We start from the raw sequence: 14,652 nt of genomic DNA, 5'->3' as shown, positions 1-14,652 counted from the left end.
CTGTCTGCACTGGGGTGAGGAATGGACTGCAGGTTTGGGACTTTCGTTATGGACTATTTGGACTATGCTGTTGTAATAAACCAGCCGCAAGGAGAGGTAGTAATGAGACAAGAAAGCCTGAGAGGGGGAAGTGAAGCAGGTGTGCCTGTCATGCTGCAGCCCACGGCAGGAGGGTGTGCCAGGCAGGGCTACCCCATGACAGCATGTATCCCAGGCTGTGTGCATGCTCAGCAAGTGTCTGAACGTGACAAGCTAGGGACAATATTGTGGGTGTCACGTATCCAGAGCATGCAAAGAGCTTTGCCTTCCTCAAAGAACTCAGTACCATTCCCCAGGTCCACTGTATTTCCCACACCCTCTGAGCACTGGAACATCACTATGGTCATTGAAAGCAAAGTTCCTTCATGTATTTCTAAACCTCCCAAAATAAAGCTGACAAATGACAATGGCGTGGCCTGTGCTAACTGACTGGGGGATCCAAGGAGCTGCTCTGAGTTCTCCTGTAGCATACTCAGATAGACCTAGAATAACCAGTGTGTGCCGGAGCTGATATCTTATTGGTAGGTACCAACAACTTTGTAAATGAGTGAAACAGCTGCCTTGGCTACTGGATTCTCAGGGTACAGCTGACTTGGGCAGCAATCACTAGAGACCCTGATCTTGCAAGGTGCTGAGCACTTTTTGGGGGGTGCCCAAAGCTCTGAACTCCCATTGGTGTCATTTCTGTTCTGGTCCATCGAGGTTCTTACACATGTCCGTCCCCAGGGTGTCTGTGCACCTCGGGGAGTTGTAGGTCCCAGAATATGCTCAGCACCTCACAGGATCAGGCCTCTTGATATTAACCTCTTGATATGGGCAGCCGTAAAAAAAATGCCAGTATAAAACAGGAGGAGATGCCTTCAAAGGGGCAATTCTTCAGAGTTCTGAAAATAAAATGCAACTGGAGATGGTACCTTAAAAAGTCACCCAACATGTCTTGCCTTCAATTCTGGCCAGTTTTTCTCTGACCCATGGATGACCTCCCTCCAGCTGTATCTCCCAATCTTGTCATCACGGAACCTCTGCTAATCTGCTCCATTTGAATGCACTGTGGTTCTTGTTTCGTGCTCCCAAACAAATGAGGCCCTTTTAGCAATCAGTGAGCCTCTCCCACTACTATGCAAATGAGACTAATTAAAGACATTCCTTATATGTTTGATTTCCCACACCTTTTACCTCCAAGGGGAATAGAAACATCATGTTTCAACTCTGTATTTCACGGTAGCTGGAGTGGGTCACTCACAATAGGAGTATTTGGCTGATATAAGTTGAAGCACTTTCTTATGCATGAGAAACTTTCCAGAAACCTATGACTAATAGTGAAGAGGGAGCAGAGAAAGCAGTGGGAACGCTGGATTGTCATGGGCTGTGATCCCACAAAATTTACCAGCTGAGCGGGTTGGGCTAGCTCAGTACTTGCATGAGAGACCTCTAAGGAACGCCTGGTTGCCAATGGGGGAAGTGATGCTGATGAATCAGTAAATAGTGTACCACTGCCCCAACACAACCCCCATTTCCCTTGCCTCTCCCATTTCCCCAGTGACAGGCAGGGACCTGCCTCTTACGGTCATAACAATACCATCGTTCCTTGAACAAATAGGGATGTTAGTCCTGGCCAAATTCCAGCTTGGGACGTCACATTCTGCCTCCCTAAATTCCCCCTGCAGATTTAATTTAGGACTAAGGGACCTCCTGGGTCACTGAATCCTGGCCCTTGCTCTCACAGGCCACCCTGTCACATAAACAAACGAGGATACAATGCTCATCAGTGTTTGTCCTCAATGGTTCACTTGAGCTGTTGTGTGCTGTCAAATCTTTGCTGCTTTTCTGTGGTGAGCTAGCAGAGCCTTGCGTGTGATCTCTGATCAGTCAGATGTAGACTGTAGGTGTAGAGCACGTTAGGATCCTTCAGAGGATAGGGGATGGAAAGATGTAAGATCATTTTAAAAGCAACAAGAGAAAACAAGAGCAAAGAGCGTGCCATCTCTTCACTGCCCCACCACTGCCTACACTGGGATGATATTAAATCTTGCCTGAGTGCCACAAGTTGACATCAGCCATAGAATTCCTGACTACCAGGATGTCAGTAGCTCAAGATAAAAGTTGCCTAGTGCAAAGGGAAAAGAGAAACCCCTCAGGATGCTCAGAAATGTGTTGTTCTCTGAAGCCGTGTCTGAGTGGTGGCCATTCTCTCCAAGGGAAGGAGTGGCTGTCCACAGGCTGACTCTCCCTCCTCTGCACTTGCAAATGTCATTAACACCGGTGTAAATGACACCACAAGGTGCACGATGGCAGCAAGAATCAGGCCCAGTGAGCTTCTGAGAACGAGATGGGATTGTCTGAACTGTGTATGTCACAAGGAGGAGCTGAAAACTTGGGAAAAGAGTAATGGAAAATATAAATATATACAATGGTACACACACACACACTTTCATACACCAACACTAATAAACAAATACACTCGCACACACACAGGGGCTGGGCAAACCAATACAGATCAAATAAAACCAGGCACAAACCTTCAACCCAAACTGAGACCAAACCAAAACGCAAACCTTTATTTGAAATGTGTAAAATCTCGTTACCCCTTTTTTGACTTAATTTTTCCCCATGTCTCTGCACTTCCTGCTTTTGGGCAGGAGCAGAAGTACCAAACTCTCAAGAGGGACCCTTGTTCTTCTCCCTGTATTGCCTCTGGTAGTGGACGACAGTTTGCTCTGGTGAGCCATTAGAATGAGGAAGCTTAGCCAAGCTTTTCAGGTCCATTTCATTTCCATTCTGGTGAATTTTCTAATCTGGATGCACAATTGAATTAAGCTTTGGATGCCCAGGGCCCTGTGTTTAACGGCAGGCCCATTGATTGTAACAGCTGAAATGAGACCTGCAATCTGCATTCATCAGGGAGTGGCCCTTTCTCCAGGTCACTCCACCAGATGACATCTGTCTCAGCCATATAGTGATGATGGGGAAGGAAAGTAATGGAAGAGATTGGGAGGTGAGTAGGAAAAGAGATATGCAAAGTAAAAGATGCCTGTTGTGTTGCGCTGACATCAGGTGCTACTAGGAGTTAACTCATTGCACTTGGAAACTTATTTGACATTTACAATTTCTTTTGACTTACCGAGGGTTTTCCAAGCCAGAAAGTCCCAGGGGGGCAAGGAGGTGACACTTCACCAGTGTAGGTCCAGCCAAACCAGGTTCTCACATTCAGCAAGGGAGGGACAGCTCAATGGTTGGAGCATTAGCCTGCTAAACACAGGGTTATGAGTTCAATCCTTAAGAGGGCCATTTAGGGATCTGGGGCAAAAATTTGTCAGGGACAGTACTTGGGTCCTGCTGTGAAGGTCCCTTCTACTTCTATGAGATAGGTATATCTCCATATTTAAAAAAAAAAAAACTCACATTCCATATAATGGCTTAAAAAGGCAGCATAAGGTTCACATTGTTCCATTTAACTACAAAAATAATGAAACAACCTCTGCAGTTATGGGGCCAAAGAGAGGTGGATTTTCTTTTGGACATTATTACAGCTGAATAACTTGGTAGGTGGCAATACTGCTGAAAAACATCTGGGGGGTTATTATAGTGAATCACGTGTTCAATGAGAGTCAACAATGTGATGCAGTTACAAAAAAGGCTAATATTGTTCTGGATATATTAACAGGAGGTAACTGTCTGAATACCAGTTGATGGGCCTCCTAGGACTACCAAGGGTGGGCAGATAAAGGGCTGAGCAAAAATGATTTTGTTCAAATATGAACCACCAGAACCTTGACCTAAATATGAACCAACCCACCCCCAGAACTTCAGCCAAGCTCACCCTGACCCCTGGGAGCTTTGCAGAATTCCAGAAAGTTTGGCGGTTAAAGTTGTATCTTGTAAGTTTTTTATTAAGCTTCTCAGCTTCCTGGGTTGGAGCTGGGATGGAAGCCCAGATAGAAGAGCTGTTCCCTTGTGAGTCTGAGAGAAGCTGGAGAGCTCAATGAAACTGTCAGGGTTCCAGCTCAGAGCCTCCAAAGCTTGGTGCTCTTTGAGGTTTCAACTGTCACTTGCTCAGACATTTAGCTCTGGGAAGGGAAGAATGTCAGCTGTGGTTTGCACCACCTTCCCTGTCTGAAATAACCTGTGGGGCAATTCCCCGCCAGGTGGGTATCGTTCTCCAGAAGAGCCAGTCCCAAACCAGCTCCCCAATTGGTCCTGCCGTTCCAAAGCCGTTCTCACCTGCATTCTCTTCCCTGTCCAATAGTTACAGAGAAAATCTGACCATCAGGGGTGTTTCCCCTGGCTCAGTTTGGCTCATTAATTCCTTTGAACTGTGTCATATTCAGTATGCACTAAACAGGGCAGTCCCAGCATTCAGCTCTGTCTGAGTCTGCTCAGACTTCTGGAGATGTCTAGTTTGCACTGGGCATGCTTGCAACTTGATGCCTGTCCTAATAGATTTCAGGGAGCTCACAACAGTGGCCATGGTCAGAGGTCTTAAAGGATCTCTGACATGTTCCAGCCAGCCTAGGCAAAGACACTAACCACATGACACGGCCAGATCCTCACTGAGTCTGTAAGATGGCTGGGTAGAAACAGCCGTTCCTCCTGCAGGACTCACTCCGTGGTGTCACAATCCAGCGTTGGTGACATCACATTCACCAGCACCTCAGTGTCGTAAACACTGAGTTTTGACATCATAGAGCAAGCCGGTCAGGAGAAGCAGGTTTGGTTGAAAAAAGGGGAGTTTCTACAGGAGGAGGCTGAAAGGCTGTGGTGGGGCAGAAGGGAAGGCTGTCAGTCACCCCTATTTTTCCTCTTTCTAATGAGCTGGGAAATTATTCATTCCCCCAAAATCACCTTCCAAGCTAGGAAACTTGGCTTTCCTGGCTTCTGACCTAGCCCTTGTCAGGCAGACAGGCCATGCATGAGATGCCTGATTCCTGTGCCCGATGGGACTAGCGCCGTGCACTCTGCCCAGCCTTTGTGCCTAGCAATTGGCAGCTGGAAGCAGGGCTGCCGTGGGAACACACACCTGCCACGGCTCCCGAGGTCTGGGATTGCCTCAGCAGGGGCGCAGCCAAGATCCATTTCACAGGGGGCAGAACGAAGCTAGCCTGGGATTTGCCGGTGACTAAGCATGAGCTGGCAAGGGCTGCCCTAGCGTGAGAAAGGGAGGGCTCCTCCTCTGCTGTGTGCTCACCTGGAATAAAGGCTCTGCGGCGACCTGCATTTCTCTGCCCATGCTTGGTGCCAGCCCTCTCTCTCTAGGCACTTCTCTGCCCTATCCACGTGTCCCAGACCCGGAGCCCTGTGTTTTTGGAGACCTGCGGGGTTTGGGGCAGAGTTTTTCACCTCCAGGTCAGCAAAGTGAAGCCAGCCCCAGCTGGCAGTCGCCACAGGGTATCCCCCGCCGTCTGCCCTCGGTCCATGGAACAACATCCAGTTAACAGTAGCTGGCAGCCATCTGAGTAGAGAGCCCCCCAGAGACTGTGCTCCCTAGCCCTAGCTCTGACGCTACCCAGGACAGGGCTGGGGCGCCTGGGGAGATGATGCTCTCCCCGCTCTATAGGAGCTTGTGTTTATGTGACATTCACTTCACCTGAGATGTTTTGCATGGAGGAAGAGGTGAGCCATTGGCTGCTCTGCTCCTGCCCATTCGCTGGGCATGTGCCAGGGGTTTGGAGTCAGCAGGTCAGCTCATCGCTGTGTGCGGCTGTTGCAGAGGCAGTGCTGACACCCTCCTGAAGCAGCTGCAAGCTCTAGCAGGTGTCGTGCGCCGGGAAGCCAAGCAGCTCTCCAGGCTGAGCTCCAGCCCGTCACTGTCACGCTCAGGCAGCTCTGATTGATGCCCTCTTGCTGCTGCTCCAAAGGAGACATTGTCTCTCCCTTTGCTACCTGATGAACTGCTCGCCTGCCCCTGTTCAAATGCAACCCCTTCCCAGTCCCATTGGCTGAGGGGAGTCATGTGACCAGGCAGTTGTATTCCACCTTAGCTGTCTCAACCCCTCTGAATATTTTCCCATCGGAACTGCAGGTCTCGTGTTAGCTCTGTCATCATCATTAAGGGCTAAAGAATGTTCCCATGAATTTTGGCTTTAATTATATCTGCACCACCTTTTCTGTGCCCTGTTTTTTTTTTTCTAACCTAGCACAACAGGTCCAGGGAAAACAGACGTATGCAAGGAGGGGGAAGTCAGTCCTTTTCCCATTGAGAGGCTCATTCCTTCCCCACCAGTACCCCTTTAAAACTCCCCATTAGCAGAGCTCAGGCTCTGGGAGAACACTGCCAGTGCAGCTGTCTGCCCCTCCCACCCCAGCAGGCTTGTCTCGCCCCTTTACGGGAGATGGCTGGTGAGCTCTGGTAGCGTTCCTGACGGGGGGTTGCCCGCGCCGTTCGATGGGTTCCACCATGTTTAGGGGGGATATTAAAACCATTTTCATTGAAATTTTTATGATGACTAATTGCCTTTGCCACTAAGTGGTTATCTGTCTGCTGTGCCCGCCCCACTCCTTTGGGAGCTGGAGCCTGGTGATGGCTTTGTTGGTCATGGCATTAAAGGCTCAGGCGGTGGGGGTGTCGCAAGAGGGAGGGTAGCCTTATAGCAAGAGAGGGTCTAGGACTAGGAGATAAACCTTATTCCCCCTATAGGCCACCAGGTCACCCAGTTGATCTGTGGCCATGCTGGGGATAGAACCCAGGAGTCCTAGTCCTGTGCCCCGTCCACTGGAGCACTCTGCCAAACAGCGAGGAGAGATTTCATTTTGAACAGTCGAAATCATTGCTAATGTGATTTTGTATTCTGGAGATGGCCGGTCTGTGCATATCCCCACAACAGGAACATCAGCCTCCTCCTCCCACCAGTGTGTTTCAGGTCTGACCACTTCTTGAGGCCAGAAGGAGGTTATGCCTCCATGGCCCATCCAGCCCTTGGCCTCTTATTGAGACTATTAACAATAGGGACCAGCAAGTGCTGGGATGAACAAGTAGACAATGCACTGGGCTGGGAGCCAGGAGATCTGGCCTCTTCCCAGTCCTGTCCCCTTCCTCCTCCTTTGTCTCCTCTTTCCACCCTCAGGTCCATGGCTACCATCACACTGCCCCATACTCCTGCAAGACTCTCTCTCATTCATCTCCCAAGAACCTTTTTCTCTCCTCCTTTCTGAGCACCTCATCTCCTTTTTTCTAGACCTACACCACCCTCCCCTGAGTTCTTCACCTGTGGAATGGCTTAGGTTTGCTTGTCTTATTTAAACTGTCAGCTCTTCGGGGCAGGGAACGTTTCCTTATCTGTGTTTATACAGTGCTGTGTGCACTTGCGACACTCCATGTTCTGGAAGAATGATACTGATCGATGGAAAACACACCCAACAGCCTGACTGTTTGCTCTCCCAGGCACACATCAGGCTCAGTCACCTTGTAATCCCTTCTGAACAAATCAAACAAGGTGCTTTTTCCTTCTGGATGGAGCTGGGAGCTGTATAGTGAGGGAGGCTGCCTCATGCAGACTTTGGCACAAGCTTCCTGAGCTGCTTGTGTGACAAGGAAGGGAATGCAATAAATGCGGCCAATTCACCTTTGTCTGCTGTGTTGCAATCCAATACAATTTATAAGGCACCTTCCATGCCAGATGTCCCAAGGCGGCTTGTGAGACATACAAGGACCTTAGGTAGGTCACAGGTGCCTTGCAGAGCAGCAGCCTTTGTAGCTCTGTTCAGCATCAAATGCAAATCTTGCCCAGCAGAAAATTTCCTAGCCTGTAGGGGGCAGCGTCGCCCAAAAGAGGCCTTGCCTAGCAGTCTTCCGTGCAAGTGGAGTGTGCATACGTGAGAAGGCTGTAGAACCTGGGGTCTGCTCACCCACGGCAGGGAGGAGCCAGTGATGGGCCTAACTCACAATAAAATTCATGAGAATTAGGAGAGGACCCGCCTCAAACCCATGAGTGGGAGAACAGGTCTCCATTATGTGTAAACGGAACCCAGTGTCATACCCAGGAGTGTCAGAGCAATAAGGAGGGTAGAGGGGAGTGAACTGGTTTCCTAACCTTCTCAGGAAAGAAGCTGCAGTAGGTCTCTGCTCTTGGAGACTCTGGAGATTATCATAAGCCCTGATCCTGCACAGTGCAGGAGCTGAGCTTCAGACAGTAAACCCTAACTGACCTTCAGTCAGCCCAGAGCTTCTGTTATCAAGAACTTGGAAATCAGCATTTCAGCTGGCCTCAGAGATGGGAAATACTGATGGGAGTCCACGTCGATTCCCAGCTGCCGTGCAAACAGAGCTCATGTTCAATGAAAACATTGAACGGGGGGAGGGATAGCTCAGTGGTTTGAGCATTGGCCTGCTAAACCCAGGGTTGTGAGTTCAATCCTTGAGGGGGCCACTTGGGAATCTGGGGCAAAATCAGTACTTGGTCCTGCTAGTGAAGGCAGGGGGCTGGACTTGATGACCTTTCAAGGTCCCTTCCAGTTCTAGGAGATGGGATATCTCCATTATTATTTATTTATTTATTTAAAAGAGAAACAGTCTCTTCCCTGTGGTCAAAAAATGCACCTGTTTTTCTCAAACATTTTTCAGGGCATTTCAGTAAATTGGTCCCATCTCAACCTCACCTGCAAGTTGTGCAGAAGCATTTCTGAGTTTCTGTCTAAGCCCTAGCATGGTTACACCTTGAAGAGATGCAGTTAAAATGCAGGAGTGGCACGCAAATGAAAAGTGAGACAATCATGAGATTTAAGGTCTGTGTTTACTCAAGACAGTTAAACCCTGAGAAGATCAGATCCGATAACCTCCTGAAGTTATAATTTAACTCTGCCTTATGTTTTGTTCCTCGGGAAATCAGAAGTGACTCCTCCCTTGTGATTCTTCACAGTGCAGACCTGGCTTCTCTGAGAATTCTGGTTCTCCCAACCAGGTTCCCCCCTGAGTTCCTGGTGTTTCGGAAGAGCGCATTCGGTGTCACTTTTTCGTTGGTTGAGTCTTTTTTAAAAAAGAGAGTGAAGGAGGAATGTTCGTTTTCAGTGGACAGACATGGTTCCTTGGAATGGGAGACTTGCAGGCATTTCTCATGTGGCCCAGAGCTGGACCTAGATTTTGCTCCTGTTGATTATCATGAGCACGCTCAGCTCTCACGCTCCCCATGCATTTGCTGGTGCCTGAGTTGGCCAACATTTCTTGAAATGTCAAGACAGAAAAGACATAGAAATAAAGTGCCTATGGTCCAGATTGGCCCAGTGAAATCCATAGACATTAGGAGCATAAATACCTTTGAGGATCTGGGTCTAAGTGACCTAGGAGCCAAAGCACCATTTTCAAAAGTACTATGGGCATTTGGAGCCTAAGTGCCACTGAAAATCTGTGGGGTTTAGGTCACATTGGAAAACGGGGCTCAGGATCCTACATCATTTAGGTGAATTTGAAAATGTTTCCTTAAATGTTTTGCAAAGCTCTTTTGCCCTTTTCCAACCAGCTGCAACTCCCTCCCTGGGCTGTGTGTTTCCCAGACTGTGGCAGGAGCTCTGGGTCACGTCTGACCGTTTGTGTTCCTACCGCTGTGGGGAGTCACTTGGGCACCATCCACTGCACCAGATCCATTCCATGAAAATGTCAAAAAAAAAACAAAACCAACCCAACCCCAAAAGCAACGAGCCTGTGCAGGTTTTCAGGGAAATGAATGCTTGGGAAAGGAACGAAAGCTGCTTGTTCTGCAGCATCTGAGAACTGGAACAATTGGGAAGTCTCATGTTCTAATACAGAGCATATAACAAGAAATGAGGAATCAAATTGCAGGGTCCCTCTTTCCATGTGTGCTGACAGCTTGCAAATCATGTGGCATCAAAAAGTGACCCTGGCATTGTTGATTTAGAACTGTACTTGGGAGGGGAGGAGGCCATTGAGTCTGTCTGTCTGTCTATCATCACCATGTTTCTATCTCACTCTCTCGCTAATGACGTACTGTATGTAGGCTCTGAATACTTAGTGACACTAGCCTGCAGAGGTCTCTTTTCTCCCCTACGCTCTCGGAATCAGGTGCCATTACTTAGATTTCCTTCTTTCACTTATTCTCTCTCCTTTCTCCATCCTCATTGCCAAGCCAGCCCTAGCTGTTGGGATCAGGCTGTGTGAAAAGGGAGGTCTTACACTGAGTGTAAGTGGAGACAGGTTTGAGTCCAATCTGATTTCCATTGGTGTGATGGTCCACAGCTGAGGGCCTTTCCCTGAGAATGTCCTGCCCCACAAATCCTATCGTCTGCAGAGCCCCCTGGAGAGCAGTTGGGTCACAGATGAAGCAGCATTCTCTGAGGTGCTATTACTAGGGATGTAAAGTTTCAGAAAATTTTGAAGGCATGGAAAAAAAATGTGTGTTTCTGGGGGTTTTCAGAACCCCCCCAAAATTCTGGGGAAAATTGAAATATCTGTACTAGTTACTTGCTTATCAAAACTAAACTTTCTTTACTTCTAATACTGTACGTTCCTAAAGTATCTTCATTTTCGATACTTACCAGTATTAGAGAGCATTAGAAAGGCAGCAGTAACATTGTTTTAAACATTACTCTAAAAGTTCTTCCACTGTTCATTCTGAGAGAAAAATATTTTATATAACAGTTTCTTTTATATTTGTCCCAAAATTTCCAGTTCTTCCATATCAGGCCTCAGAAAAAAACAGGGGAAAAATGTCCCCCTGCCCCCCAAGTTTCTGTTTTTCCCTGGCCCCTCACATCTCCAGTTGTAGCTAGGCCTGAGTCCATTGAAGGCCTTAAAGATCAGGACCAGGTCCTAGATTGTGACCAAGTGTTGAATGAGGAGCTAGAGCAGTGGGTTAAGCACTGGTGATGTGCCCTCCTCTGCCCTTGTTGCGTAGGAGACGGGATTCGCTGGGCTCTGTAAGCTGTCATTCCTCTGTGGCCTTTGCCTTCATGCCAGGCAGAGTGATCTGTTGTAGGCTGGCTTGGAGGGATTGAAGAGTGGTCAGGCCCTGCCTGAGAAGAGGGGATCAGGCAGAATGGGAAGCCAGCATTTCATAACACTGTTGTAATCTGAGAGTCGCAGATCAGTGCTGAGACCAAGGCTGTCCACTACCTGGCTGGCTGGAGGGCAGAGAACTCCGATGGCTGAAGAGGTTAATACCCATGCAAGCTCCTCAAAGTGAGCTCCTCTTCCTGCCGCATCACCTCAGCTCCCCAGGTTATGCCTGCATCGTCCATGTGCTGCTCTCTCAGACCCTGTGACCACTGGCTGACGGCATTGTCTGAGCCTGCTGACAAGAGAGGAAGCTGCAGGGCATTGGCAGGTTGTGTGCATTGGAGTCCACACAAGGCCTCAAGTATGCAGAGTGTTTGCCTGTCAGGCTGTTCTCTGGTCTATCCACCAGGAGCCAGTGAAGCCAGTCTGGGGCTGCACTGTTCCCTTCCCACAGCTCTGGGTTCAGTGGATAATACCCTGGGTAGCTTTGCAAACCAAGGCCACTATCATGGTCTCTAGAGTCACTGCCACGGTAGGGAGAGGTTTGGGGAGCCCTCAACACCATCAGTGGGTGGGAGGCTCCCTGCACCAGGCCTCCAGGGCACAGAGGTGTGGTTCCCACACTCCTTTTTGAGCCACAAGCTGGTGCAGAAAGGGGTGTGGCCCTGGGGCCATTCTTACTCAGCCACACCCCCTTTGGGGCATCTGACTCCCCAATGCACTCACTTAGGGTTAGTCAGTGGGAGCTTTGCCACGGACCAGGTGTGCAAGGGAGCTCCCTGCTTCCTCTCTCCCCCACCCAGGGAGAATTCCAGAATCTGGCCCTAAAATTATAACCTAATCAGTTTTTCTTCTGAAGGGCATAAGCGAGGTCTGAGGGGAGGCTTCCTTCCAGCCCTCCCTGTACAGCACAGTTCAACGGGTCAGCAACCCTGGGGGCATTCTCCTTCCTTTACAAAGGTTTTGGTCACTGCTGAATTCCAAACCAGTCTAATCTGATCCAGCCATGTGGCAAGACCCATGCACTGAGGAGGGGAGGGGGGAAATTGATGTTACTGCATTCAGGGCACCTTGTACTCTGCAAAACCGCCGTGCAGGGCTGGAAGGAAGTGGCTGATCAGAGAACTCAAAGCATTTGCCACAGTGCGTGGAAAGTGAGTTCTCTGAAGAGTTCTCGTCCCCGATTGCATGGCCGTCTCTGGGGCTTTCCGTTTTACCCACTGTCTCAGGCTTTGCTTGAGGTGCAGCTCCAGAGAGCAGAAGGCAGAGGCCTTTTACAGTCTGAGTCATTTGCAGGCTGGGGTTTATTGCCTCATTTCTTGGAGTGCCTGACTGGGGCTCTGCCCCATCCCTCCCTGCGTGTGGTTGTATATTTTTTTCTAACCAATAGTTGTCCCACTTTCCTCTCTGATTCTCCCACTTGTGGGGAAGGGGAGCCATAGCCCCCGGCTGTGACCTCTCTGCCCCGTCCAGTTAATGCTCCACAAACATATCAAAAGTGCTCAAGATCTGATCCGAAGCCCTTTGAAGTGAGTGAGACTCTCACTTCCTACAGTAGACTTTGGATCAGACCCCAACCAGGTAACTCGCTGCATTTAAAATGCATGCGTCATTCTAATCACTTGCCTTGGCTGCAGCTCTTTCAAGGGACTGGTCAACCTGAAGCCTAATCCTTTGGGGATTGTTAGTGAGTTACAGGTCACTTTGGGAATTACACCCGAGTCCCCCTGTACATTTTTGTGGCATTAGTCACATCGTCCTGAGTTTTAAATGGTTTCTTTCTCCCCTTTTGCTGTGTGGAATGCCGGTACAAGGGAGAACAGTGAAACTGATGTGACAGGGCGAAATCCAGGTCCCATTGAGGTCAGTGGGAGATTGAGCATTGACTTCACTTGTGCCAGGAGTTTTACCTGCAGTCGCATCCGACTGGAAAAGAGAGAAATATTTTTCCTCCAGTGTCAGTGCTAGGAGTCTTGGCAGAGTGCAGAGTGACACGGTGGTGTTCAGTTCTTGAGGCCCAACCCCAGCACACTATGAAGGGGTCAGATTTTCACAGTGCTCAGCGCTTTCTGAAAACCAGGCCCCTTTAAGATGTCTCAGATTGGGACCCCTAAATCACTAGTCATTTTGGAGAATGTAGGCCCATGTGTGTTACTCGTGGTAAGTAAAATCTGTCCCAGAGGAGTGATTTGCAAGGAAACGGTGCCCCATTAAGAAAGCTCATGACCTCAGCAAGCTTTTCAGTTCGGTGCCTATTGATGCAAATAGGGAGCGCCAAAGAGTGAGTGGCAAAGCTGTAAGTCAGGCTCTTGGGGCCCTGCTGGCATTTCCAGACAGTCTCAGCTTTTGGTGCTTTATGGCAGCATCCAGGTCCCAGCTGAGCAAGCTGTACCCCAGGTGTCTGTCCCCCCAGTGCTGAGCTGGGCTGGAGTTGGCTAGCCATGAAAGGCTGAAGGCATTCATTTATTTGGGGGGCAGGATGGGGATTCCTAGAGAGCACTGCTGGATTTGCCATGTTAAATTATGGGCTCTTAATGAATAAGCCCTATCATGGGCTTTTAACGGGCATCTCAGTCCATTATTCTTTATGGGAGCGTTCCACAAGAAAGCTGGGCAGCTATTTTTTCTCTTGAGACTTTGACCCAGAGTTCAAGCTATAAACTGGGTTTGCCAAGGAGTGGATCTGAAGCTGTAAGTGACTAGCTGGGGCAGAGTGCCTCCCCCAGCTACCTCCCTCCAGACCCACATAGACAACCCACTCTTCTCTTGGAGCTGGCTGGCATCTGGGGAAGCCTGCACAGATCCCTTGAAATCCCTGGGCTGGGGCTGCACTGTCAGAAGGGTCAAGAATTCACATTCCATCTAGCCAGCTGGCTGCGAGGCCATGGCAGAACCCAAAGTGGGCACAGGCAGCATGTTGCTGCAGGCCTGACGCAGGGCATAGCTCATCTCTGTGGCTGACGCTGGTCTGGGGATGCAGTGTCATTGGAGGAGTGTGTGGCAGCCCTGTGACCCGGGCAGCAGGCTGGGAGTGCCATCCCGGCTGCATAGCCAGTGTGAGCAGCAATGAATTGCGGTGGGGTGTTGCTTTCCCCCCCCCTGATCTCGTAACTCTCTTGTGGGTTTCCCTATTGCCCTCCACTACAAGAAGGAGGGTCAAAGTCTGGGACTCCAGAGATCTGTGTCCTACCCTAGTGCTGTCACAGCCTCACTCTGTGACCCCATGCCTCAGTTTTCCCAGATGTAACATGCTGATGATGCTGACCAACCTCAGAGGGCCATTGTGAGGCTGAATTCATTGGTTTGCAAAATGCTGTGAGATCCTTGGACAGAAGGTGCTTCAGAGCGGCAGAGGACTCAGCTACCACCCTCTTTCTAATCTTCCTCTCTCTTCCTTTTGCCAGTTGTGTAATTGTGACAAATACTTGAAGATCTCCAAAGACCAAATGAGGCAACTGATGCAGCTCAGTGGACTCTTAACAGAAGAAGATAATGCAGGTAACTGAGTGGGCACCTAACAGGTTAATGCAGCCTGGCCAGGGGGTTGCGTTCCTGCCTGAGCCGGTGAGTGGACTGTACTCCTGCACTGGGAGCACCTTTGCACTCAGTCGGCAGGATTTACAATAGCCCAAGGACCAACTCCTAATTTGTAAACGTCTCAGCATCCTGAG

At 49.4% G+C, this 14,652-nt stretch overlaps 1 protein-coding gene across 2 annotated transcripts in view; it reads left to right on the top strand.

Moving 5' to 3' along the window:
• EXD3 (exonuclease 3'-5' domain containing 3) overlaps positions 1 to 14,652 on the top strand; it is a 601,904-nt gene that overhangs the window by 567,467 nt on the left and 19,785 nt on the right. For both annotated transcript variants that reach the window (XM_034793607.1, XM_034793606.1), the window contains one exon: positions 14,386 to 14,479. In XM_034793607.1, coding sequence (XP_034649498.1) covers positions 14,386 to 14,479 — 94 coding nt within the window. The remainder of the gene's footprint in view (positions 1 to 14,385; positions 14,480 to 14,652) is intronic.

This window comes from Trachemys scripta, chromosome 17, assembly GCF_013100865.1.
Source record: "Trachemys scripta elegans isolate TJP31775 chromosome 17, CAS_Tse_1.0, whole genome shotgun sequence".
NCBI lineage: Eukaryota > Metazoa > Chordata > Testudines > Emydidae > Trachemys > Trachemys scripta.
This window is presented reverse-complemented; position numbering and strand designations above follow the sequence as displayed.